Here is a 26,302-nt window from a genome sequence, read left to right as displayed (position 1 = left end):
TGGAGAGAAAGCAGGAAAGGGGTACTGAGGGAATGATCAGCCATGATCTTATTGAATGGTGGTGCAGGCTCGAAGGGCCGAATGGCCTACTCCTGCACCTACTTTCTATGTTTAACAGCAATGTGTTGCTATGAATTCTCAAGCAAAGAACCCATGAATCAAATACATAAAGGGCAGCAGGTCCATGGGAACACCCCCCCTCCACGTTCCCCTCCCAGTCACACACCATCCCTCGACTTGGAAATATATCGGCCGTTCCTCCATCGTCGCTGGGTCCCAGTCCTGGAACTCCCTCCCTGACAGCACTGTGGGAGCACCTTCACCACACGGACTGCAGCGGTTCAAGAAGGCCACCACCTTCTCAAGGAGCAATTTGGGATGGGGCAATAAATGCCGGGCCTGGCCAGCGACATCCATGTCCCAGGAACAAATAATTTAAAAAAAAAATCCCATGTCATATCTATACTGGGATCGGTACTTGTGGTATGTATGTTGTCCAAAGGAGGTTGGAGTGTAGGCGTAAGGAAGTCTTGCTACAACTGTACATGGCCCTGGTGAGACCACACCTGGAGTATTGTGCATTGTTCTGGTCTCCTGATCGAAGGAAGGATATACTCGCCATTGAGGGAGTGCAGCGAAGGTTCACCAGACTGATTCCTGGGATGGGGGGATTGTCCTATGAGGAGAGATTGAGCAGACTGGGCCGACACTCTGGAGTTTAGAAGAATGGGAGGTGATCTCACTGAAACGTGTCGGATTGTGAGGGGGATTGACAGGGTAGATGCAGGGAGGGTGTTTCCCCCCCGGGGCTGGGGAGTCTAGAACCAGGGGTCACACAGTCTCAGGATAAGGGCTCGGACATTTAGGACTGAGATGAGGAGGAATTTCTTCACTCAGAGGGAGGTGAATCTTTGGAATTCTCTGCCCCAGAGGGCTGTGGAGGCTCAGTCTTTGAGTATATTCAAGGCTGAGATCGGTAGGTTTTTGGGCTCGAGGGGAATCAAGGGATCGGGCGGGAAAGTGGAGTTGAGGTCAAAGATCAGCCGTGATCTGATTGGATGGCGGAGCGGGCTCGAGGGGCCGAATGGCCGACTCCTGCTCCTAGCAGAGGGGCTCTGGAACTCACGGCCTGAAAGGGGGGTAGAGGCAGAAACCCTCACCACATTTGGACATGTGCTCGAAGCGCCGTAACCCACAGGGCTACGGACCCAGAGCGGGAAAGTGGGATTAGGCCGGGATGGCTCTTGGTCGGCCGGCGCAAGGCGGACTCGATGGGCCGAATGGCCTCCTCCCGCGATGTAAACATCTCTGATTCAGTTGCCTCGGCCCTAAGCTCCCTGACTAGACCCCTCCGCCTCTAGACCTCTCTTTCCTTCCTCAAGACGCTCCTTAAAACTGACTGACCTTGACCAAGTTTTTGGCCAACTGACCTAATTTCTCTTCATGCAGCTCGCTGTCACATTTATTGTCTCATAACACTCCTGCGTAGTGCCCCTACACCCCTCCCTAGCTCTGTAACCTCCTCCAGCCCCCACACCCCTCCCTATCTCTGTAACCTCCTCCAGCCCCTACACCCCTCCCTATCTCTGTAACCCCCTCCAGCCCCTACACCCCTCCCTATCTCTGTAACCCTCTCCAGCCCCTACACCCCTCCCTATCTCTGTAACCTCCTCCAGCCCCTACACCCCTCCCTATCTCTGTAACCCCCTCCAGCCCCTACACCTCTCCCTATCTCTGTAACCCCCTCCAGCCCCTACACCCCACCCTATCTCTGTAACCTCCTCCAGCCCCTACACCCCTCCCTATCTCTGTAACCTCCAGCCCCTGCACCCCTCTCTATCTCTGTAACCCACTCCAGCCCCTACACCCCTCCCTATCTCTGTAACCCCCTCCAGCCCCTACACCCCTCCCTATCTCTGTAACCCCCTCCAGCCCCTACACCCCTCCCTATCTCTGTAACCCCCTCCAGCCCCTACACCCCTCCCTATACCTGAAACCCCCTCCAGCCCCTACACCCCTCCCTATCTCTGTAACCCCCTCCAGCCCCTCCCTATACCTGTAACCCCCTCCAGCCCCTACACCCCTCCCAATCTCTGTAACCCCCTTCAGCCCCTACACCCATCCCTATCTCTGTAACCTCCTCCAGCCCCTACACCCCTCCCTATCTCTGTAACCTCCAGCCCCTGCACCCCTCTCTATCTCTGTAACCCCCTCCAGCCCCTACACCACTCCCTATCTCTGTAACCCCCTCCAGCCCCTACACCCCTCCCTATCTCTGTAACCTCCTCCAGCCCCTACATCCCTCCCTATCTCTGTAACCCCCTCCAGCCCCTACCTCTCCCTATCTCTGTAACCTCCAGCCCCTGCACCCCTCTCTATCTCTGTAACCCTCTCCAGCCCCTACACCCCTCCCTATCTCTGTAACCCCCTCCAGCCCCTACACCCCTCCCTATCTCTATAACCCCCTCTAGCACCTACACCCCTCCCTATCTCTGTAACCCCCTCCAGCCCCACACCCCTCCCTATCTCTGTAACCCCCTCCAGCCCCTACACCCCTCCCTATCTCTGTAACCCCCTCCAGCCCCGACACCCCTCCCTATCTCTGTAACCTCCAGCCCCTACACCTCTCCCTATCTCTGTAACCCCCTCCAGCCCCTACACCCCTCCCTATCTCTGTAACCCCCTCCAGCCCCTACACCCTTCCCTATCTCTGTAACCTCCTCCAGCCCCTACACCCCTCCCTATCTCTGTAACCTCCAGCCCCTACACCTCTCCCTATCTCTGTAACCCCCTCCAGCCCCTACACCCCTCTCTATCTCTGTAACCCCCTCCAGCCCCTACACCCCTCCCTCTCTCTGTAACCTCCTCCAGCCCCTACACCCCTCCCTATACCTGTAACCCCCTCCAGCCCCTACACCCCTCCCTATCTCTGTAACCCCCTCCAGCCCCTACACCCCTCCCTATCTCTGTAACCCCCTCCAGCCCCTACACCCCTCCCTATCTCTGTAACCTCCTCCAGCCCCTACACCCCTCCCTATCTCTGTAACCCCCTCCAGCCCCTACACCCCTCCCTATCTCTGTAACCCCCTCCAGCCCCTACACCCCTCCCTATCTCTGTAACCCCCTCCAGCCCCTACACCCCTCCCTATCTCTGTAACCCCCTCCAGCCCCGACACCCCTCCCTATCTCTGTAACCTCCAGCCCCTACACCTCTCCCTATCTCTGTAACCCCCTCCAGCCCCTACACCCCTCCCTATCTCTGTAACCCCCTCCAGCCCCTACACCCTTCCCTATCTCTGTAACCTCCTCCAGCCCCTACACCCCTCCCTATCTCTGTAACCTCCAGCCCCTACACCTCTCCCTATCTCTGTAACCTCCTCCAGCCCCTACACCCCTCTCTATCTCTGTAACCCCCTCCAGCCCCTACACCCCTCCCTCTCTCTGTAACCTCCTCCAGCCCCTACACCCCTCCCTATACCTGTAACCCCCTCCAGCCCCTACACCCCTCCCTATCTCTGTAACCCCCTCCAGCCCCTACACCCCTCCCTATCTCTGTAACCCCCTCCAGCCCCTACACCCCTCCCTATCTCTGTAACCCCCTCCAGCCCCTACACCCTCCCTATCTCTGTAACCTCCTCCAGCCCCTACACCCCTCCCTATCTCTGTAACCTCCGGCCCCTACACCCCTCCCTATCTCTGTAACCCCCTCCAGCCCCTACACCCCTCCCTATCTCTGTAACCCCCTCCAGCCCCTACACCCCTCCCTATCTCTGTAACCTCCTCCAGCCCCTACACCCCTCCCTATCTGCGTTACCTTCTCCAGCCCCACAATTTCTCTGGCGTATGCCCCCGATTTCCATCGCTCCGCCATTGGTGGCCGTGCCTTCAGCCGCCTGGGGGCTCTGAGATCTGGAACTCCCTCCCTAAACCTCTCCCCCTTCTCCCTCTCCTCCTTGAAGATGCTACTTCTTAAATCTCCATGGCTCCATCCTTCTGTTCCTCTCCTGTGCAGTGGGACGCGGCGTGCGGTCTGGGGGTGCTTGTCGCTCGCTCTGAACACATCCTCAGGGTCACCTTGAAGCGCTGAGTGCACCGATGATAAAAGCCGGGGTTAAGGGCTGAAAGCTGTTCGTTCTGTGCTGCGCTGCCTCAGCATGTACTCAGGGAAGGGTCCACATAGCGGCCAAGTCAATAAATCGTGGTCCCAGACAATGGTCGTGTTCGCTCAATGGGAGGCTATCCATCCTCAGTCAATCGACACTTGTCGTCTCGCTTCCCCACTCCCCACTCCCCCCTACCCCCCCCCCCGCCTCCCACTCGCTAATACCTCGGTAAATGGGATGAGATAATCCCACTAATGCAGGCTGAGTCACCCCGCAGATAAATTACAGCCACACGCTTCGAGACTGCCGCATTAAAGTAATTATCGCCATGTCTCGTCGAATGACCACAGCCACAGCACTCAAACTAATTCAAAGCGCAGCCCCCACTCCCCCCCCCCCCCGCCTCCCGAGATGTCTGCGTCCTCAAACTCTGCCCTCTCCAGCGTCCCTGATTCAAAATCACTCGCCCAGATTTGATCGAGGGGGTCTGGAGAGAGTCGAGAGAGAGAGAGACTGTTCCCATTGGTGGGAGGGTCGAGAATCAGAGGACACGGAGATTTAAAGTGAGAAAGAGGGAAGGAGAGAAGGATTGAAAGAGGGAAGGAGAGAAGGATTGAAAGAGGGAAGGAGAGAAAGTGGGAAGGAGGGAACGAGGGAAGGAGAGAAGGATTGAAAGAGGGAAGGAGAGAAAGTGGGAAGGAGGGAACGAGGGAAGGAGAGAAGGATTGAAAGAGGGAAGGAGAGAAAGTGGGAAGGAGGGAAGGAGAGAAGGATTGAAAGAGGGAAGGAGAGAAAGTGGGAAGGAGGGAACGAGGGAAGGAGAGAAGGATTGAAAGAGGGAAGGAGAGAAAGTGGGAAGGAGAGAAAGAGGGAAGGAGAGAAAGAGGGAAGGAGAGAAAGAGGGAAGGAGGGAAAGAGAGAAAGAGGGAAAGAGAGAAAGAGGGAAGGAGAGAAAGAGGGAAGGAGGGAAAGAGAGAAAGAGGGAAGGAGAGAAGGATTGAAAGAGGGAAGGAGAGAAAGTGGGAAGGAGAGAAAGTGGGAAGGAGGGAAAGAGGGAAGGAGAGAAAGAGGGAAGGAGGGAAAGAGGGAAGGCGCGAAAGAGGGAAGGAGAGAAGGAGGGAAAGAGGGAAGAAGGGAAAGAGAGAAGGAGAGAAGGAGAGAAAGAGGGAAGGAGGGAAAAAGGGAAGGAGAGAAGGAGGGAAAGAGGGAAGGAGGGAAAGAGAGAAGGAGGGAAAGAGGGAAGGAGAGAAAGAGGGAAGGAAGGAGAGAAGGAGGAAAAGAGATGAAGGAAAGCGGGAAAGCAAGAGAAAAAGAGGGAAGAAAAGAAGGAGAAAGAGGGAGGGAAAGAAAGAATGAACGAGAGAGAGCGAGAGGAGAGGACGGAAGGAAAGAACGAAACTCCCCTCTCTCCAGCCCCTTTCCCCCGCTCCAGACGTCCCAAAGCGCCTCACAGCCAATGAAGTGAGTTTGTTTGGAGTGCGCTCACTGTTGCATTGTGGGAAACGCCAATTTGCGCACAGCAAGCTCCCACACACAGCGCTGTGATAATGACCCGGATCGTCCGGTGTTTGTTTTAGCGGCGTCACTCGGTATTTGCGGCCGGCAGACCCTGTGCCACGAGCCGTCGGGTTAATTTCTGCGTGTTTTATCCCCCTGCCCCGCAGTTTCCGCTGGACGAAAGACGGGAAATTTTTCGACCCGGCACTGGATCCCCGTGCCAGCATGAACAGGACGTCGGGCACTGTCATCATCGCCACCACCGGCAACGGTGTCTCCATCCGGGGTTACCGCGGCCTGTACCGCTGCTACGCCAGCAACGAGGGCGGGACCGCCATCTCCTCCAACATCAACCTCAACATCGAGAGTGAGTCCCACTCCCTCTACACTGTCCCATCAAACACTCCCAGGGCAGGTACAGGGGGTTAGATACAGAGTAAAGCTCCCTCTACACTGTCCCATCAAACACTCCCAGGGCAGGTACAGCACGGGGTTAGATACAGAGTAAAGCTCCCTCTACACTGTCCCATCAAACACTCCCAGGGCAGGTACAGGGGTTAGATACAGAGTAAAGCTCCCTCTACACTGTCCCATCAAACTCTCCCAGGGCAGGTACAGCACGGGGTTAGATACAGAGTAAAGCTCCCTCTGCACTGTCCCATCAAACACTCCCAGGGCAGGTACAGGGGGTTAGATACAGAGTAAAGCTCTCTCTACACTGTCCCATCAAACACTCCCAGGGCAGGTACAGGGGGTTAGATACAGAGTAAAGCTCTCTCTACACTGTCCCATCAAACACTCCCAGGGCAGGTACAGGGGGTTAGATACAGAGTAAAGCTCCCTCTACACTGTCCCATCAAACACTCCCAGGGCAGGTACAGGGGGTTAGATACAGAGCAAAGCTCCCTCTACACTGTCCCATCAAACACTCCCAGGGCAGGTACAGGGGGGTTAGATACAGAGTAAAGCTCCCTCTACACTGTCCCATCAAACACTCCCAGGGCAGGTACAGGGGTTTAGATACAGAGTAAAGCTCCCTCGACACTGTCCCATCAAACACTCCCAAGGCAGGTACAGGGGGTTAGATACAGAGTAAAGCTCTCTCTACACTGTCCCATCAAACACTCCCAGGGCAGGTACAGGGGGTTAGATACAGAGTAAAGCTCCCTCTACACTGTCCCATCAAACACTCCCAGGGCAGGTACAGGGGGGTTAGATACAGAGTAAAGCTCCCTCTACACTGTCCCATCAAACACTCCCAGGGCAGGTACAGGGGTTTAGATACAGAGTAAAGCTCTCTCTACACTGTCCCATCAAACACTCCCAGGGCAGGTACAGCACGGGGTTAGATACAGAGTAATGCTCCCTCTACACTGTCCCATCAAACAATCCGAGGGCAGGTACAGCACGGGGTTAGATACAGAGTAAAGCTCCCTCTACACTGTCCCATCAAACACTCCCAGGGCAGGTACAGGGGGTTAGATACAGAGTAAAGCTCCCTCTACACTGTCCCATCAAACACTCCCAGGGCAGGTACACAGGGTTAGATACAGAGTAAAGCTCTCTCTACACTGTCCCATCAAACACTCCCAGGGCAGGTACAGGGGGTTAGATACAGAGTAAAGCTCCCTCTACACTGTCCCATCAAACACTCCCAGGGCAGGTACAGGGGTTTAGATACAGAGTAAAGCTCCCTCTACACTGTCCCATCAAACACTCCCAGGGCAGGTACAGGGGGTTAGATACAGAGTAAAGCTCCCTCTACACTGTCCCATCAAACACTCCCAGGGCAGGTACAGCACGGGGTTAGATACAGAGTAAAGCTCCCTCTGCACTGTCCCATCAAACACTCCCAGGGCAGGTACAGGGGTTTAGATACAGAGTAAAGCTCCCTCTACACTGTCCCATCAAACACTCCCAGGGCAGGTACAGGGGGTTAGATACAGAGTAAAGCTCGCTCTACACTGTCCCATCAAACACTCCCAGGGCAGGTACAGTGGGGTTAGATACAGAGTAAAGCTCCCTCTACACTGTCCCATCAAACACTCCCAGGGCAGGTACAGGGGTTTAGATACAGAGTAAAGCTCTCTCTACACTGTCCCATCAAACACTCCCAGGGCAGGTACAGGGGGTTAGATACAGAGTAAAGCTCTCTCTACACTGTCCCATCAAACACTCCCAGGGCAGGTACAGGGGGTTAGATACAGAGTAAAGCTCCCTCTACACTGTCACATCAAACACTCCCAGGGCAGGTACAGGGGGTTAGATACAGAGTAAAGCTCCCTCTACACTGTCCCATCAAACACTCCCAGGGCAGGTACAGGGGGTTAGATACAGAGTAAAGCTCTCTCTACACTGTCCCATCAAACACTCCCAGAGCAGGGACAGGGGGTTAGATACAGAGTAAAGCTCCCTCTACACTGTCCCATCAAACACTCCCAGGGCAGGTACAGGGGGTTAGATACAGAGTAAAGCTCCCACTACACTGTCCCATCAAACACTCCCAGGGCAGGTACAGCATGGGGTTAGATACAGAGTAAAGCTCCCTCGACACTGTCCCATCAAACACTCCCAGGGCAGGTACAGGGGGGTTGGATATAGAGTAAAGCTCCCTCTACACTGTCCCATCAAACACTCCCAGGGCAGGTACAGGGAGTTAGATACAGAGTAAAGCTACCTCTACACTGTCCCATCAAACACTCCCAGGGCAGATACAGGGGGTTAGATACAGAGTAAAGCTCCCTCTACACTGTCCCATCAAACACTCCCAGGGCAGGTACAGGGGGTTAGATACAGAGCAAAGCTCCCTCTACACTGTCCCATCAAACACTCCCAGGGCAGGTACAGGGGGTTAGATACAGAGTAAAGCTCCCTCTACACTGTCCCATCAAACACTCCCAGGGCAGGTACAGGGGGTTAGATACAGAGTAAAGCTCTCTCTACACTGTCCCATCAAAAACTCCCAGGGCAGGTACAGGGGGTTAGATACAGAGTAAAGCTCCCTCCACACTGTCCCATCAAACACTCCCAGGGCAGGTACAGCACGGGGTTAGATACAGAGTAAAGCTTCCTCTGCACTGTCCCAACAAACACTCCCAGGGCAGGTACAAGGGGTTAGATACAGAGTAAAGCTCCCTCTACACTGTCCCATCAAACACTCCCAGGGCAGGTACAGGGGGTTAGATACAGAGTAAAGCTCTCTCTACACTGTCCCATCAAACACTCCCAGGGCAGGTACAGGGGGTTAGATACAGAGTAAAGCTCCCTCTACACTGTCCCATCAAACACTCCCAGGGCAGGTACAGGGGGTTAGATACAGAGTAAAGCTCCCTCTACACTGTCCCATCAAACACTCCCAGGGCAGGTACAGGGGGTTAGATACAGAGTAAAGCTCCCTCTACACTGTCTCATCAAACACTCCCAGGGCAGGTACAGGGGGTTAGATACAGAGTAAAGCTCCCTCTACACTGTCTCATCAAACACTCCCAGGGCAGGTACAGGGGGTTAGATACAGAGTAAAGCTCCCTCTACACTGTCCCATCAAACACTCCCAGGGCAGGTACAGGGGGGTTAGATACAGAGTAAAGCTCCCTCTACACTGTCCCATTAAACACTCCCAGGGCAGGTACAGGGGGTTAGATACAGAGTCAAGCTCCCTCTACACTGTCCCATCAAACACTCCCAGGGCAGGTACAGGGTGTTAGATACAGAGTAAAGGTCTCTCTACACTGTCCCATCAAACACTCCCAGGGCAGGGACAGGGGGTTAGATACAGAGTAAAGCTCCCTCTACACTGTCCCATCAAACACTCCCAGGGCAGCTACAGGGGGTTAGATACAGAGTAAAGCTCCCTCTACACTGTCCCATCAAACACTCCCAGGGCAGGTACAGGGGGTTAGATACAGAGTAAAGCTCCCTCTACACTGTCCCATCAAACACTCCCAGGGCAGGTACAGGGGGTTAGATACAGAGTAAAGCTCCCTCTACACTGTCCCATCAAACACTCCCAGGGCAGGTACAGCACGGGGTGAGATACAGAGTAATGCTCCCTCTACACTGTCCCATCAAACACTCCGAGGGCAGGTACAGCACGGGGTTAGATACAGAGTAAAGCTCCCTCTACACAGTCCCATCAAACATTCCAGGGCAGGGACAAGGGGTTAGATACAGAGTAAAGCTCCCTCTACACTGTCCCATCAAACAATCCCAGGGCAGGTACAGGGGGTTAGATACAGAGTAAAGCTCTCTCTACACTGTCCCATCAAACACTCCCAGGGCAGGTACAGGGGGTTAGATACAGAGTAAAGCTCCCTCTACACTGTCCCATCAAACACTCCCAGGGCAGGTACAGGGGGTTAGATACAGAGTAAAGCTCCCTCTACACTGTCCCATCAAACACTCCCAGGGCAGGTACAGGGGGTTAGATGCAGAGTAAAGCTCCCTCTACACTGTCTCATCAAACACTCCCAGGGCAGGTACAGGGGGTTAGATACAGAGTAAAGCTCCCTCTACACTGTCCCATCAAACACTCCCAGGGCAGGTACAGCATGGGGTTAGATACAGAGTAAAGCTCCCTCGACACTGTCCCATCAAACACTCCCAGGGCAGGTACAGCACGGGGTTAGATACAGAGTAAAGCTCCCTCTACACTGTCCCATCAAACACTCCCAGGGCAGGTACAGGGGGTTAGATACGGAGTAAAGCTCCCTCCACACTGTCCCATCAAACACTCCCAGGGCAGGTACAGGGGGTTAGATACAGAGTAAAGCTCCCTCTACACTGTCCCATCAAACACTCCCAGGGCAGGTACAGGGGGTTAGATACAGAGTAAAGCTGCCTCCACACTGTCCCATCAAACACTCCCAGGGCAGGTACAGGGGTTTAGATACAGAGTAAAGCTCCCTGTACACTGTCCCATCAAACACTCCGAGGACAGGTACAGGGGGTTAGATACAGAGTAAAGCTCCCTCGACACTGTCCCATCAAACACTCCCAGGGCAGGTACAGGGGGTTAGATACAGAGTAAAGCTCCCTCTACACTGTCCCATCAAACACTCCCAGCGCAGGTTCAGGGGGTAGGATAGAGAGTAAAGCTCCCTCTACACTGTCCCGTCAAACACTCCCAGGGCAGGTACAGGGGGTTAGATACGGAGTAAAGCTCCCTCCACACTGTCCCATCAAACACTCCCAGGGCAGGTACAGGGGGTTAGATACAGAGTAAAGCTCCCTCTACACTGTCCCATCAAACACTCCCAGGGCAGGTACAGGGGGTTAGATAGAGAGTAAAGCTCCCTCTACATTGTCCCATCAAACACTCCCAGGGCAGGTACAGGGGGTTAGATACAGAGTAAAGCTCCCTCTACACTGTCCCATCAAGCACTCCTAGGGCAGGTACAGGGGGTTAGATACAGAGTAAAGCTCCCTCTACACTATCCCATCAAACACTCCCAGGGCAGGTACAGGGGGTTAGATACAGAGTAAAGCTCCCTCTGCACTGTCCCATCAAACACTCCCAGGGCAGGTACAGGGGGTTAGATACAGAGTAAAGCTCCCTCTACACTGTCCCATCAAACACTCCCAGGGCAGGTACAGGGGGTTAGATACAGAGTAAAGCTCCCTCTACACTGTCCCATCAAACACTCCCAGGGCAGGTACAGGGGGTTAGATACAGAGTAAAGCTCCCTCTACACTGTCCCATCAAACACTCCCAGGGCAGGTACAGGGGATTAGATACAGAATAAAGCTCCCTCGACACTGTCCCATCAAACACTACATTAATCCTGTTTTAACAACAGTTTTTCACTCCTCATTACTTCACCTGCTCATTCAGGGAATTCAAATTGCACTCTAAATGGGATCTTTCCTGCTGATAGAATTCTCTAGAAACCAATTGGGATTCTTTCAATAAAATAAATGAATTTAACACACAGTTTGAATATAATATGCGCATGTTCAGTGAGAAGTGATGATGCCCAGATGTGTCTGTGCATCCGTGTTAAACTGTCCGAATATTTAGTAAGTTCTGTGATACAGTCAGTGACACAGGGTGCTGGGGGAGAGGGGTTACTGAGTGACAGTGTGAGGGAGCTGGATTAACATCAGTACAGATACAGTCAGTAACACAGGGCGCTGGGGGAGAGGGGTTACTGAGTGACAGTGTGAGGGAGCTGGATTAACATCAGTACAGATACAGTCAGTAACACAGGGTGCTGGGGGAGAGGGGTTACTGAGTGACAGTGTGAGGGAGCTGGATTAACATCAGTACAGATACAGTCAGTAACACAGGGTGCTGGGGGAGAGGGGTTACTGAGTGACAGTGTGAGGGAGCTGGATTAACATCAGTACAGATACAGTCAGTAACACACGGTGCTGGGGGAGAGGGGTTACTGAGTGACAGTGTGAGGGAGCTGGATTAACATCAGTACAGATACAGTCAGTAACACAGGGTGCTGGGGGAGAGGGGTTACTGAGTGACAGTGTGAGGGAGCTGGATTAACATCAGTACAGATACAGTCAGTAACACAGGGTGCTGGGGGAGAGGGGTTACTGAGTGACAGTGTGAGGGAGCTGGATTAACATCAGTACAGATACAGTCAGTGACACAGGGTGCTGGGGGAGAGGGGTTACAGAGTGACAGTGTGAGGGAGCTGGATTAACATCAGTACAGATACAGTCAGTAACACAGGGTGCTGGGGGAGAGGGGTTACTGAGTGACAGTGTGAGGGAGCTGGATTAACATCAGTACAGATACAGTCAGTAACACGGTGTGCTGGGGGAGAGGGGTTACTGAGTGGCAGTGTGAGGGAGCTGGATTAACATCAGTACAGATACAGTCAGTAACACAGGGCGCTGGGGGAGAGGGGTTACTGAGTGACAGTGTGAGGGAGCTGGATTAACATCAGTACAGATACAGTCAGTAACACAGGGCGCTGGGGGAGAGGGGTTACTGAGTGACAGTGTGAGGGAGCTGGATTAACATCAGTACAGATACAGTCAGTAACACAGGGTGCTGGGGGAGAGGGGTTACTGAGTGACAGTGTGAGGGAGCTGGATTAACATCAGTACAGATACAGTCAGTAACACAGGGCGCTGGGGGAGAGGGGTTACTGAGTGACAGTGTGAGGGAGCTGGATTAACATCAGTACAGATACAGTCAGTAACACAGTGTGCTGGGGGAGAGGGGTTACTGAGTGACAGTGTGAGGGAGCTGGATTAACATCAGTAGAGATACAGTCAGTAACACGGGGCGCTAGGGGAGAGGGGTTACTGAGTGACAGTGTGAGGGAGCTGGATTAACATCAGTAGAGATACAGTCAGTAACACAGTGTGCTGGGGGAGAGGGGTTACTGATTGACAGTGTGAGGGAGCTGGATTAACATCAGTACAGATACAGTCAGTAACACAGGGCACTGGGGAAGAGGGGTTACTGAGTGACAGTGAGAGGGAGCTGGATTAACATCAGTAGAGATACAGTCAGTAACACAGGGCGCTGGGGGAAAGGGGTTACTGAGTGACAGTGTGAGGGAGCTGGATTAACATCAGTACAGATACAGTCAGTAACACAGGGCGCTGGGGGAGAGGGGTTACTGAGTGACAGTGTGAGGGAGCTGGATTAACATCAGTACAGATACAGTCAGTAACACAGGGTGCTGGGGGAGAGGGGTTACTGAGTGACAATGTGAGGGAGCTGGATTAACATCAGTACAGATACAGTCAGTAACACAGGGCGCTGGGGGAGAGGGGTTACTGAGTGACAGTGTGAGGGAGCTGGATTAACATCAGTACAGATACAGTCAGTAACACAGTGTGCTGGGGGAGAGGGGTTACTGAGTGACAGTGTGAGGGAGCTGGATTAACATCAGTACAGATACAGTCAGTAACACAGGGTGCTGGGGGAGAGGGGTTACTGAGTGACAGTGTGAGGGAGCTGGATTAACATCAGTAGAGATACAGTCAGTAACACAGGGCGCTGGGGGAGAGGGGTTACAGAGTGACAGTGTGAGGGAGCTGGATTAACATCAGTACAGATACAGTCAGTAACACAGGGTGCTGGGGGGAGAGGGGTTACTGAGTGACAGTGTGAGGGAGCTGGATTAACATCAGTTCAGATACAGTCAGTAACACAGGGCGCTGGGGGAGAGGGGTTACTGAGTGACAGTGTGAGGGAGCTGGATTAACATCAGTACAGATACAGTCAGTAACACTGGGTGCTGGGGGAGAGGGGTTACTGAGTGACAGTGTGAGGGAGCTGGATTAACATCAGTACAGATACAGTCAGTAACACAGGGTGCTGGGGGAGAGGGGTTACTGAGTGACAGTGTGAGGGAGCTGGATTAACATCAGTACAGATACAGTCAGTAACACAGGGCGCTGGGGGAGAGGGGTTACTGAGTGACAGTGTGAGGGAGCTGGATTAACATCAGTACAGATACAGTCAGTAACACAGGGCGCTGGGGGAGAGGGGTTACTGAGTGACAGTGTGAGGGAGCTGGATTAAGATCAGTACAGATACAGTCAGTAACACAGGGCACTGGGGGAGAGGGGTTACTGAGTGACAGTGTGAGGGAGCTGGATTAACATCAGTACAGATACAGTCAGTAACACAGGGCGCTGGGGGAGAGGGGTTACTGAGTGACAGTGTGAGGGAGCTGGAATAACATCAGTAGAGATACAGTCAGTAACACAGGGCGCTGGGGGAGAGGGGTTACTGAGTGACAGTGTGAGGGAGCTGGATTAACATCAGTACTAATACAGTCAGTAACACAGGGTGCTGGGAGAGAGGGGTTACTGAGTGACAGTGTGAGGGAGCTGGATTAACATCAGTAGAGATACAGTCAGTAACACAGGGTGCTGGGGGAGAGGGGTTACTGAGTGACAGTGTGAGGGAGCTGGATTAACATCAGTACAGATACAGTCAGTAACACAGGGTGCTGGGGGAGAGGGGTTACTGAGTGACAGTGTGAGGGAGCTGGATTAACATCAGTACAGATACAGTCAGTGACACAGGGCGCTGGGGGAGAGGGGTTACTGAGTGACAGTGTGAGGGAGCTGGATTAACATCAGTAGAGATACAGTCAGTAACACAGGGCGCTGGGGGAGAGGGGTTACTGAGTGACAGTGTGAGGGAGCTGGATTAACATCAGTACAGATACAGTCAGTAACACAGGGCACTGGGGGAGAGGGGTTACTGAGTGACAGTGTGAGGGAGCTGGATTAACATCAGTACTAATACAGTCAGTAACACAGTGTGCTGGGGGAGAGGGGTTACTGAGTGACAGTGTGAGGGAGCTGGATTAACATCAGTAGAGATACAGTCAGTAACACAGGGTGCTGGGGGAGAGGGGTTACTGAGTGACAGTGAGAGGGAGCTGCATTAACATCAGTAGAGATATAGTCAGTAACACGGGGCGCTGGGGGAGAGGGGTTACTGAGTGACAGTGTGAGGGAGCTGGATTAACATCAGTAGAGATACAGTCAGTAACACCGGGTGCTGGGGGAGAGGGGTTACTGAGTGACAGTGTGAGGGAGCTGGATTAACATCAGTACAGATACAGTCAGTAACACAGTGTGCTGGGGGAGAGGGGTTACTGAGTGACAGTGTGAGGGAGCTGGAATAACATCAGTACAGATACAGTCAGTAACACAGGGCGCTGGGGGAGAGGGGTTACTGAGTGACAGTGTGAGGGAGCTGGATTAACATCAGTACAGATACAGTCAGTAACACAGGGTGCTGGGGGAGAGGGGTTACTGAGTGACAGTGTGAGGGAGCTGGAATAACATCAGTACAGATACATAGAAACATAGAAACATAGAAAATAGGTGCAGGAGTAGGCCATTCGGCCGTTCTAGCCTGCTCCGCCATTCAATGAGTTCATGGCTGAACATGCAACTTCAGTACCCCATTCCTGCTTTCTCACCATACCCCTTGATCCCCCGAGTAGTAAGGACTTAATCTAACTCCCTTTTGAATATTTTTAGTGAATTGGCCTCAACAACTTTCTGTGGTAGAGAATTCCACAGGTTCACCACTCTCTGGGTGAAGAAGTTTCTCCTCATCTCGGTCCTAAATGGCTTACCCCTTATCCTTAGACTGTGTCCCCTGGTTCTGGACTTCCCAAACATCGGGAACATTCTTCCTGCATCTAACCTGTCCAAACCTGTCAGAATTTTAAACGTTTCTATGAGGTCCCCTCTCATTCTTCTGAACTCCAGTGAATACAAGCCCAGTTGATCCAGTCTTTCTTGAAAGGTCAGTCCCGCCATCCCGGGAATCAGTCTGGTGAACCTTCGCTGCACTCCCTCAATAGCAAGAATGTCCTTCCTCAAGTTAGGAGACCAAAACTGTACACAATACTCCAGGTATGGACTCACCAAGGCCTGTACAACTGTAGCAACACCTCCCTGCCCCTGTACTCAAATCCCCTCGCTATGAAGGCCAACATGCCATTTGCTTTCTTAACTGCCTGCTGTACCTGCATGCCAACCTTCAATGACTGATGTACCATGACACCCAGGTCTCTTTGCACCTCCCCTTTTCCTAATCTGTCACCATTCAGATAATAGTCTGTCTCTCTGTTTTTACCACCAAAGTGGATAACCTCACATTTATCCACATTATACTTCATCTGCCATGCATTTGCCCACTCACCTAACCTATCCAAGTCGCTCTGCAGCCTCATAGCATCCTCCTCGCAGCTCACACTGCCACCTAACTTAGTGTCATCCGCAAATTTGGAGATACTACATTTAATCCCCTCGTCTAAATCATTAATGTACAGTGTAAACAGCTGGGGCCCCAGCACAGAACCTTGCGGTACCCCACTAGTCACTGCCTGCCATTATGAAAAGTCCCCATTTACTCCTACTCTTTGCTTCCTGTCTGACAACCAGTTCTCAATCCACGTCAGCACACTACCCCCAATCCAATGTGCTTTAACTTTGCACATTAATCTCCTGTGTGGGACCTTGTCGAAAGCCTTCTGAAAGTCCAAATATACCACATCAACTGGTTCTCCCTTGTCCACTTTACTGGAAACATCCTCAAAAAATTCCAGAAGGTTTGTCAAGCATGATTTCCCTTTCACAAATCCATGCTGACTTGGACCTATCATGTCACCTCTTTCCAAATGCACTGCTATGACATCCTTAAGAATTGATTCCATCATTTTACCCACTACTGAGGTCAGGCTGACCGGTCTATGATTCCCTGTTTTCTCTCTCCCTCCTTTTTTAAAAAGTGGGGTTACATTGGCTACCCTCCACTCGATCGGAACTGATCCAGAGTTAATGGAATGTTGGAAAATGACTGTCAATGCATCCGCTATTTCCAAGGCCACCTGCTTAAGTACTCTGGGATGCAGTCCATCAGGCCCTGAAGATTTATTGGCCTTCAATCCCATCAATTTCCCCAACACAGTCAGTAACACAGGGCGCTGGGGGAGAGGGGTTACTGAGTGACAGTGTGAGAGAGCTGGATTAACATCAGTACAGATACAGTCAGTAACACAGGGTGCTGGGGGAGAGGGCTTACTGAGTGACAGTGTGAGGGAGCTGGATTAACATCAGTAGAGATACAGTCAGTAACACAGAGAGCTGGGGGAGAGGGCTTAGTGAGTGACAGTGTGAGGGAGCTGGATTAACATCAGTACAGATACAGTCAGTAACACAGGGTGCTGGGGGAGAGGGGTTACTGAGTGACAGTGTGAGGGAGCTGGATTAACATCAGTTCAGATACAGTCAGTAACACAGGGCGCTGGGGGAGAGGGGTTACTGAGTGACAGTGTGAGGGAGCTGGATTAACATCAGTACAGATACAGTCAGTAACACAGGGTGCTGGGGGAGAGGGGTTACTGAGTGACAGTGAGAGGGAGCTGCATTAACATCAGTAGAGATATAGTCAGTAACACGGGGCGCTGGGGGAGAGGGGTTACTGAGTGACAGTGTGAGGGAGCTGGATTAACATCAGTAGAGATACAGTCAGTAACACCGGGTGCTGGGGGAGAGGGGTTACTGAGTGACAGTGTGAGGGAGCTGGAATAACATCAGTACAGATACAGTCAGTAACACAGTGTGCTGGGGGAGAGGGGTTACTGAGTGACAGTGTGAGGGAGCTGGATTAACATCAGTACAGATACAGTCAGTAACACAGGGCGCTGGGGGAGAGGGGTTACTGAGTGACAGTGTGAGGGAGCTGGATTAACATCAGTACAGATACAGTCAGTAACACAGGGCACTGGGGGAGAGGGGTTACTGAGTGACAGTGTGAGGGAGCTGGATTAACATCAGTACTAATACAGTCAGTAACACAGTGTGCTGGGGGAGAGGGGTTACTGAGTGACAGTGTGAGGGAGCTGGATTAACATCAGTAGAGATACAGTCAGTAACACAGGGTGCTGGGGGAGAGGGGTTACTGAGTGACAGTGTGAGGGAGCTGGATTAACATCAGTACAGATACAGTCAGTGACACAGGGCGCTGGGGGAGAGGGGTTACTGAGTGACAGTGTGAGGGAGCTGGATTAACATCAGTACAGATACAGTCAGTAACACAGGGCGCTGGGGGAGAGGGGTTACTGAGTGACAGTGTGAGGGAGCTGGATTAACATCAGTACAGATACAGTCAGTAACACAGGGTGCTGGGGGAGAGGGGTTACTGAGTGACAGTGAGAGGGAGCTGGATTAACATCAGTAGAGATATAGTCAGTAACACGGGGCGCTGGGGGAGAGGGGTTACTGAGTGACAGTGTGAGGGAGCTGGATTAACATCAGTAGAGATACAGTCAGTAACACCGGGTGCTGGGGGAGAGGGGTTACTGAGTGACAGTGTGAGGGAGCTGGATTAACATCAGTACAGATACAGTCAGTAACACAGTGTGCTGGGGGAGAGGGGTTACTGAGTGACAGTGTGAGGGAGCTGGAATAACATCAGTACAGATACATAGAAACATAGAAACATAGAAAATAGGTGCAGGAGTCGGCCATTCGGCCGTTCTAGCCTGCTCCGCCATTCAATGAGTTCATGGCTGAACATGCAACTTCAGTACCCCATTCCTGCTTTCTCACCATACCCCTTGATCCCCCGAGTAGTAAGGACTTAATCTAACTCCCTTTTGAATATTTTTAGTGAATTGGCCTCAACAACTTTCTGTGGTAGAGAATTCCACAGGTTCACCACTCTCTGGGTGAAGAAGTTTCTCCTCATCTCGGTCCTAAATGGCTTACCCCTTATCCTTAGACTGTGTCCCCTGGTTCTGGACTTCCCAAACATCGGGAACATTCTTCCTGCATCTAACCTGTCCAAACCTGTCAGAATTTTAAACGTTTCTATGAGGTCCCCTCTCATTCTTCTGAACTCCAGTGAATACAAGCCCAGTTGATCCAGTCTTTCTTGAAAGGTCAGTCCCGCCATCCCGGGAATCAGTCTGGTGAACCTTCGCTGCACTCCCTCAATAGCAAGAATGTCCTTCCTCAAGTTAGGAGACCAAAACTGTACACAATACTCCAGGTATGGACTCACCAAGGCCTGTACAACTGTAGCAACACCTCCCTGCCCCTGTACTCAAATCCCCTCGCTATGAAGGCCAACATGCCATTTGCTTTCTTAACTGCCTGCTGTACCTGCATGCCAACCTTCAATGACTGATGTACCATGACACCCAGGTCTCTTTGCACCTCCCCTTTTCCTAATCTGTCACCATTCAGATAATAGTCTGTCTCTCTGTTTTTACCACCAAAGTGGATAACCTCACATTTATCCACATTATACTTCATCTGCCATGCATTTGCCCACTCACCTAACCTATCCAAGTCGCTCTGCAGCCTCATAGCATCCTCCTCGCAGCTCACACTGCCACCTAACTTAGTGTCATCCGCAAATTTGGAGATACTACATTTAATCCCCTCATCTAAATCATTAATGTACAGTGTAAACAGCTGGGGCCCCAGCACAGAACCTTGCGGTACCCCACTAGTCACTGCCTGCCATTATGAAAAGTCCCCATTTACTCCTACTCTTTGCTTCCTGTCTGACAACCAGTTCTCAATCCACGTCAGCACACTACCCCCAATCCAATGTGCTTTAACTTTGCACATTAATCTCCTGTGTGGGACCTTGTCGAAAGCCTTCTGAAAGTCCAAATATACCACATCAACTGGTTCTCCCTTGTCCACTTTACTGGAAACATCCTCAAAAAATTCCAGAAGGTTTGTCAAGCATGATTTCCCTTTCACAAATCCATGCTGACTTGGACCTATCATGTCACCTCTTTCCAAATGCACTGCTATGACATCCTTAAGAATTGATTCCATCATTTTACCCACTACTGAGGTCAGGCTGACCGGTCTATGATTCCCTGTTTTCTCTCTCCCTCCTTTTTTAAAAAGTGGGGTTACATTGGCTACCCTCCACTCGATCGGAACTGATCCAGAGTTAATGGAATGTTGGAAAATGACTGTCAATGCATCCGCTATTTCCAAGGCCACCTGCTTAAGTACTCTGGGATGCAGTCCATCAGGCCCTGAAGATTTATTGGCCTTCAATCCCATCAATTTCCCCAACACAGTCAGTAACACAGGGCGCTGGGGGAGAGGGGTTACTGAGTGACAGTGTGAGAGAGCTGGATTAACATCAGTACAGATACAGTCAGTAACACAGGGTGCTGGGGGAGAGGGCTTACTGAGTGACAGTGTGAGGGAGCTGGATTAACATCAGTAGAGATACAGTCAGTAACACAGAGAGCTGGGGGAGAGGGCTTAGTGAGTGACAGTGTGAGGGAGCTGGATTAACATCAGTACAGATACAGTCAGTAACACAGGGTGCTGGGGGAGAGGGGTTACTGAGTGACAGTGTGAGGGAGCTGGATTAACATCAGTTCAGATACAGTCAGTAACACAGGGCGCTGGGGGAGAGGGGTTACTGAGTGACAGTGTGAGGGAGCTGGATTAACATCAGTACAGATACAGTCAGTAACACTGGGTGCTGGGGGAGAGGGGTTACTGAGTGACAGTGTGAGGGAGCTGGATTAACATCAGTACAGATACAGTCAGTAACACAGGGTGCTGGGGGAGAGGGGTTACTGAGTGACAGTGTGAGGGAGCTGGATTAACATCAGTACAGATACAGTCAGTAACACAGGGCGCTGGGGGAGAGGGGTTACTGAGTGACAGTGTGAGGGAGCTGGATTAACATCAGTACAGATACAGTCAGTAACACAGGGCGCTGGGGGAGAGGGGTTACTGAGTGACAGTGTGAGGGAGCTGGATTAACATCAGTACAGATACAGTCAGTAACACAGGGTGCTGGGGGAGAGGGGTTACTGAGTGACAGTGTGAGGGAGCTGGATTAACATCAGTACAGATACAGTCAGTAACACAGGGCGCTGGGGGAGAGGGGTTACTGAGTGACAGTGTGAGGGAGCTGGATTAACATCAGTACAGATACAGTCAGTAACACTGGGTGCTGGGGGAGAGGGGTTACTGAGTGACAGTGTGAGGGAGCTGGATTAACATCAGTACAGATACAGTCAGTAACACAGGGTGCTGGGGGAGAGGGGTTACTGAGTGACAGTGTGAGGGAGCTGGATTAACATCAGTACAGATACAGTCAGTAACACAGGGCGCTGGGGGAGAGGGGTTACTGAGTGACAGTGTGAGGGAGCTGGATTAACATCAGTACAGATACAGTCAGTAACACAGGGCGCTGGGGGAGAGGGGTTACTGAGTGACAGTGTGAGGGAGCTGGATTAACATCAGTACAGATACAGTCAGTAACACAGGGTGCTGGGGGAGAGGGGTTACTGAGTGACAGTGTGAGGGAGCTGGATTAACATCAGTCGAGATACAGTCAGTAACACAGGGCGCTGGGGGAGAGGGGTTACTGAGTGACAGTGTGAGGGAGCTGGATTAACATCAGTAGAGATACAGTCAGTAACACAGGGCGCTGGGGGAGAGGGGTTACTGAGTGACAGTGTGAGGGAGCTGGATTAACATCAGTACAGATACAGTCAGTAACACAGGGCACTGGGGGAGAGGGGTTACTGAGTGACAGTGTGAGGGAGCTGGATTAACATCAGTACAGATACAGTCAGTAACATAGGGCACTGGGGGAGAGGGGTTACTGAGTGACAGTGTGAGGGAGCTGGATTAACATCAGTACAGATACAGTCAGTAACACAGGGCGCTGGGGGAGAGGGGTTACTGAGTGACAGTGTGAGGGAGCTGGATTAACATCAGTACAGATACAGTCAGTGACACAGGGCGCTGGGGGAGAGGGGTTACTGAGTGACAGTGTGAGGGAGCTGGATTAACATCAGTACAGATACAGTCAGTAACACAGGGCGCTGGGGGAGAGGGGTTACTGAGTGACAGTGTGAGGGAGCTGGATTAACATCAGTACAGATACAGTCAGTAACACAGGGCGCTGGGGGAGAGGGGTTACTGAGTGACAGTGTGAGGGAGCTGGATTAACATCAGTACAGATACAGTCAGTAACACAGGGTGCTGGGGGAGAGGGGTTACTGAGTGACAGTGAGAGGGAGCTGCATTAACATCAGTAGAGATATAGTCAGTAACACGGGGCGCTGGGGGAGAGGGGTTACTGAGTGACAGTGTGAGGGAGCTGGATTAACATCTGTACAGATACAGTCAGTAACACCGGGTGCTGGGGGAGAGGGGTTACTGAGTGACAGTGTGAGGGAGCTGGATTAACATCAGTACAGATACAGTCAGTGACACAGGGTGCTCGGGGAGAGGGGTTACTGAGTGACAGTGTGAGGGAGCTGGATTAACATCAGTACAGATACAGTCAGTAACACAGGGCGCTGGGGGAGAGGGGTTACTGAGTGACAGTGTGAGGGAGCTGGATTAACATCAGTACAGATACAGTCAGTAACACAGGGCGCTGGGGGAGAGGGGTTACTGAGTGACAGTGTGAGGGAGCTGGATTAACATCAGTAGAGATACAGTCAGTAACACAGGGCGCTGGGGGAGAGGGGTTACTGAGTGACAGTGTGAGGGAGCTGGATTAACATCAGTACAGATACAGTCAGTAACACAGTGTGCTGGGGGAGAGGGGTTACTGAGTGACAGTGTGAGGGAGCTGGAATAACATCAGTACAGATACAGTCAGTAACACAGGGTGCTGGGGGAGAGGGGTTACTGAGTGACAGTGTGAGGGAGCTGGAATAACATCAGTACAGATACATAGAAACATAGAAACATAGAAAATAGGTGCAGGAGTAGGCCATTCGGCCGTTCTAGCCTGCTCCGCCATTCAATGAGTTCATGGCTGAACATGCAACTTCAGTACCCCATTCCTGCTTTCTCACCATACCCCTTGATCCCCCGAGTAGTAAGGACTTAATCTAACTCCCTTTTGAATATTTTTAGTGAATTGGCCTCAACAACTTTCTGTGGTAGAGAATTCCACAGGTTCACCACTCTCTGGGTGAAGAAGTTTCTCCTCATCTCGGTCCTAAATGGCTTACCCCTTATCCTTAGACTGTGTCCCCTGGTTCTGGACTTCCCAAACATCGGGAACATTCTTCCTGCATCTAACCTGTCCAAACCCGTCAGAATTTTAAATGTTTCTATGAGGTCCCCTCTCATTCTTCTGAACTCCAGTGAATACAAGCCCAGTTGATCCAGTCTTTCTTGAAAGGTCAGTCCCGCCATCCCGGGAATCAGTCTGGTGAACCTTCGCTGCACTCCCTCAATAGCAAGAATGTCCTTCCTCAAGTTAGGAGACCAAAACTGTACACAATACTCCAGGTATGGACTCACCAAGGCCTGTACAACTGTAGCAACACCTCCCTGCCCCTGTACTCAAATCCCCTCGCTATGAAGGCCAACATGCCATTTGCTTTCTTAACTGCCTGCTGTACCTGCATGCCAACCTTCAATGACTGATGTACCATGACACCCAGGTCTCTTTGCACCTCCCCTTTTCCTAATCTGTCACCATTCAGATAATAGTCTGTCTCTCTGTTTTTACCACCAAAGTGGATAACCTCACATTTATCCACATTATACTTCATCTGCCATGCATTTGCCCACTCACCTAACCTATCCAAGTCGCTCTGCAGCCTCATAGCATCCTCCTCGCAGCTCACACTGCCACCCAACTTAGTGTCATCCGCAAATTTGGAGATACTACATTTAATCCCCTCATCTAAATCTTTAATATACAATGTAAACAGCTGGGGCCCCAGCACAGAACCTTGCGGTACCCCACTAGTCACTGCCTGCCATTATGAAAAGTCCCCATTTACTCCTACTCTTTGCTTCCTGTCTGACAACCAGTTCTCAATCCACGTCAGCACACTACCCCCAATCCAATGTGCTTTAACTTTGCACATTAATCTCCTGTGTGGGACCTTGTCGAAAGCCTTCTGAAAGTCCAAATATACCACATCAACTGGTTCTCCCTTGTCCACTTTACTGGAAACATCCTCAAAAAATTCCAGAAGGTTTGTCAAGCATGATTTCCCTTTCACAAATCCATGCTGACTTGGACCTATCATGTCACCTCTTTCCAAATGCACTGCTATGACATCCTTAAGAATTGATTCCATCATTTTACCCACTACTGAGGTCAGGCTGACCGGTCTATGATTCCCTGTTTTCTCTCTCCCTCCTTTTTTAAAAAGTGTGGTTACATTGGCTACCCTCCACTCGATCGGAACTGATCCAGAGTTAATGGAATGTTGGAAAATGACTGTCAATGCATCCGCTATTTCCAAGGCCACCTGCTTAAGTACTCTGGGATGCAGTCCATCAGGCCCTGAAGATTTATTGGCCTTCAATCCCATCAATTTCCCCAACACAGTCAGTAACACAGGGCGCTGGGGGAGAGGGGTTACTGAGTGACAGTGTGAGAGAGCTGGATTAACATCAGTACAGATACAGTCAGTAACACAGGGTGCTGGGGGAGAGGGCTTACTGAGTGACAGTGTGAGGGAGCTGGATTAACATCAGTAGAGATACAGTCAGTAACACAGAGAGCTGGGGGAGAGGGCTTAGTGAGTGACAGTGTGAGGGAGCTGGATTAACATCAGTACAGATACAGTCAGTAACACAGGGTGCTGGGGGAGAGGGGTTACTGAGTGACAGTGTGAGGGAGCTGGATTAACATCAGTCGTGAGGCATGAACAGTAATTTCTGAAGGTGATGGGCAGGGTTTTGTTTCCCTGATATCATTCTGAGACTGTTATGTCAACATGTTTTCAATGAAATATTCTGATTAAATCTGTCAGCTGTGGCTCCGTGGATAACAGTCTCCTCTGAGTCAGAAGTTCGTAGGTTCGAGTTCCACTCCAGAGACCAGCACAAAAGTCTCAGCTGACACTCCCAACGGAGTGCCGAGGGAGCGCCGCACTGTCGGAGGGGCAGTACTGAGGGAGTGCCGCACTGTCGGAGGGGCTGTACTGAGGGAGCCCCGCACTGTCGGAGGGGCGGTACTGAGGGAGCGCCGCACTGTCGGAGGGGCAGTACTGAGGGAGCCCCGCACTGTCGGAGGGGCGGTACTGAGGGAGCGCCGCACTGTCGGAGGGGCAGTACTGAGGGAGCCCCGCACTGTCGGAGGGGCTGTACTGAGGGAGCGCCGCACTGTCGGAGGGGCAGTACTGAGGGAGCGCCGCACTGTCGGAGGGGCGGTACTGAGGGAGTGCCGCACTGTCGGAGGGGCAGTACTGAGGGAGCCCCGCACTGTCGGAGGGGCTATATTTCGGGATGAGACGTTAAACCGAGGACCCGTCTGCCCTCTCGGGCGGATGTAAAAGATCCCGGGGCCACTATTGGAAGAAGAGCAGGGGGAGTTCTCCCCGGGGTCCTGGGGCCAATATTTGTCCCTCGACCAACATCACTAAAACAGACGCTCCGGGTCATTATCACATCGCTGTGTGTGTGGGATCTTGCTGTGCGCAGGTTGGCCGCGCTTCCTACGTTACAACAGTGAGCGCACTTCCAAAAAAAAAGTTCTTCGTTGGCCGTCAGGCGCTTTGGGACATCTGAAAGGCGCTATTGAAATGTAATTCTTTTTAATTTCATTCCTTAGGCACCCCTAAGTGGCCCAAGGAGAGCATCCGGCACTTTGAGAGAGAGGAGGGACAGTCGTTCCAGTTACAGTGCAACCTTCCAGCCAGCATGGCCTCTTCGATGATCATCTGGATGACGAGCAGTGAGTATACCGCCCCCAACCCCACTGTGTCGGATCCCCCATCACCCCTCCCTCTGGCCCCACGCTCCCTCCCCCTCTTCATTACTCCTTTTGTTTTTGTGAGTTGAGAATATTCCGCTGGACGTGAAACCAAAACGCAGTCGTGTGTGTGTGTGAGAGTGTGTGTGTGAGAGTGTGTGAGAGTGTGTGAGTGTGAGAGTGTGTGAGAGTGTGTGAGAGTGTGTGACGGAGAGAGTGTGTGTGATGGAGAGAGTGTGTGTGAGCGAGAGTGTGTGAGAGTGTGTGAGAGTGTGTGACGGAGAGAGTGTGTGTGATGGAGAGAGTGTGTGTGAGCGAGAGTGTGTGTGAGTGTGTGTGACGGAGAGAGTGTGTGTGATGGAGAGAGTGTGTGTGATGGAGAGTGTGTGAGTGAGAGTGTGTGTGAGAGTGTGTGTGATGGAGAGAGTGTGTGTGAGCGAGAGTGTGTGAGTGAGAGTGTGTGTGAGAGTGTGTGTGATGGAGAGAGTGTGTGTGAGCGAGAGTGTGTGTGAGC

The 26,302-nt window shown here is 51.9% G+C and overlaps 1 protein-coding gene across 1 annotated transcript in view; it reads left to right on the top strand.

Moving 5' to 3' along the window:
• The window catches only part of LOC139240472 (neural cell adhesion molecule L1-like), a 127,436-nt gene that overhangs the window by 47,141 nt on the left and 53,993 nt on the right, over positions 1–26,302 (top strand). The window contains exons 4-5 of the mRNA XM_070869008.1: positions 5,768–5,967; positions 25,648–25,770. Coding sequence (XP_070725109.1) covers positions 5,768–5,967; positions 25,648–25,770 — 323 coding nt within the window. The remainder of the gene's footprint in view (positions 1–5,767; positions 5,968–25,647; positions 25,771–26,302) is intronic.

This window comes from Pristiophorus japonicus, chromosome 32, assembly GCF_044704955.1.
Source record: "Pristiophorus japonicus isolate sPriJap1 chromosome 32, sPriJap1.hap1, whole genome shotgun sequence".
NCBI classification, from domain to species: domain Eukaryota; kingdom Metazoa; phylum Chordata; class Chondrichthyes; family Pristiophoridae; genus Pristiophorus; species Pristiophorus japonicus.
Note: the sequence above shows the minus strand (reverse complement) of the source record. Positions and strands in the feature narration are given on the sequence as shown.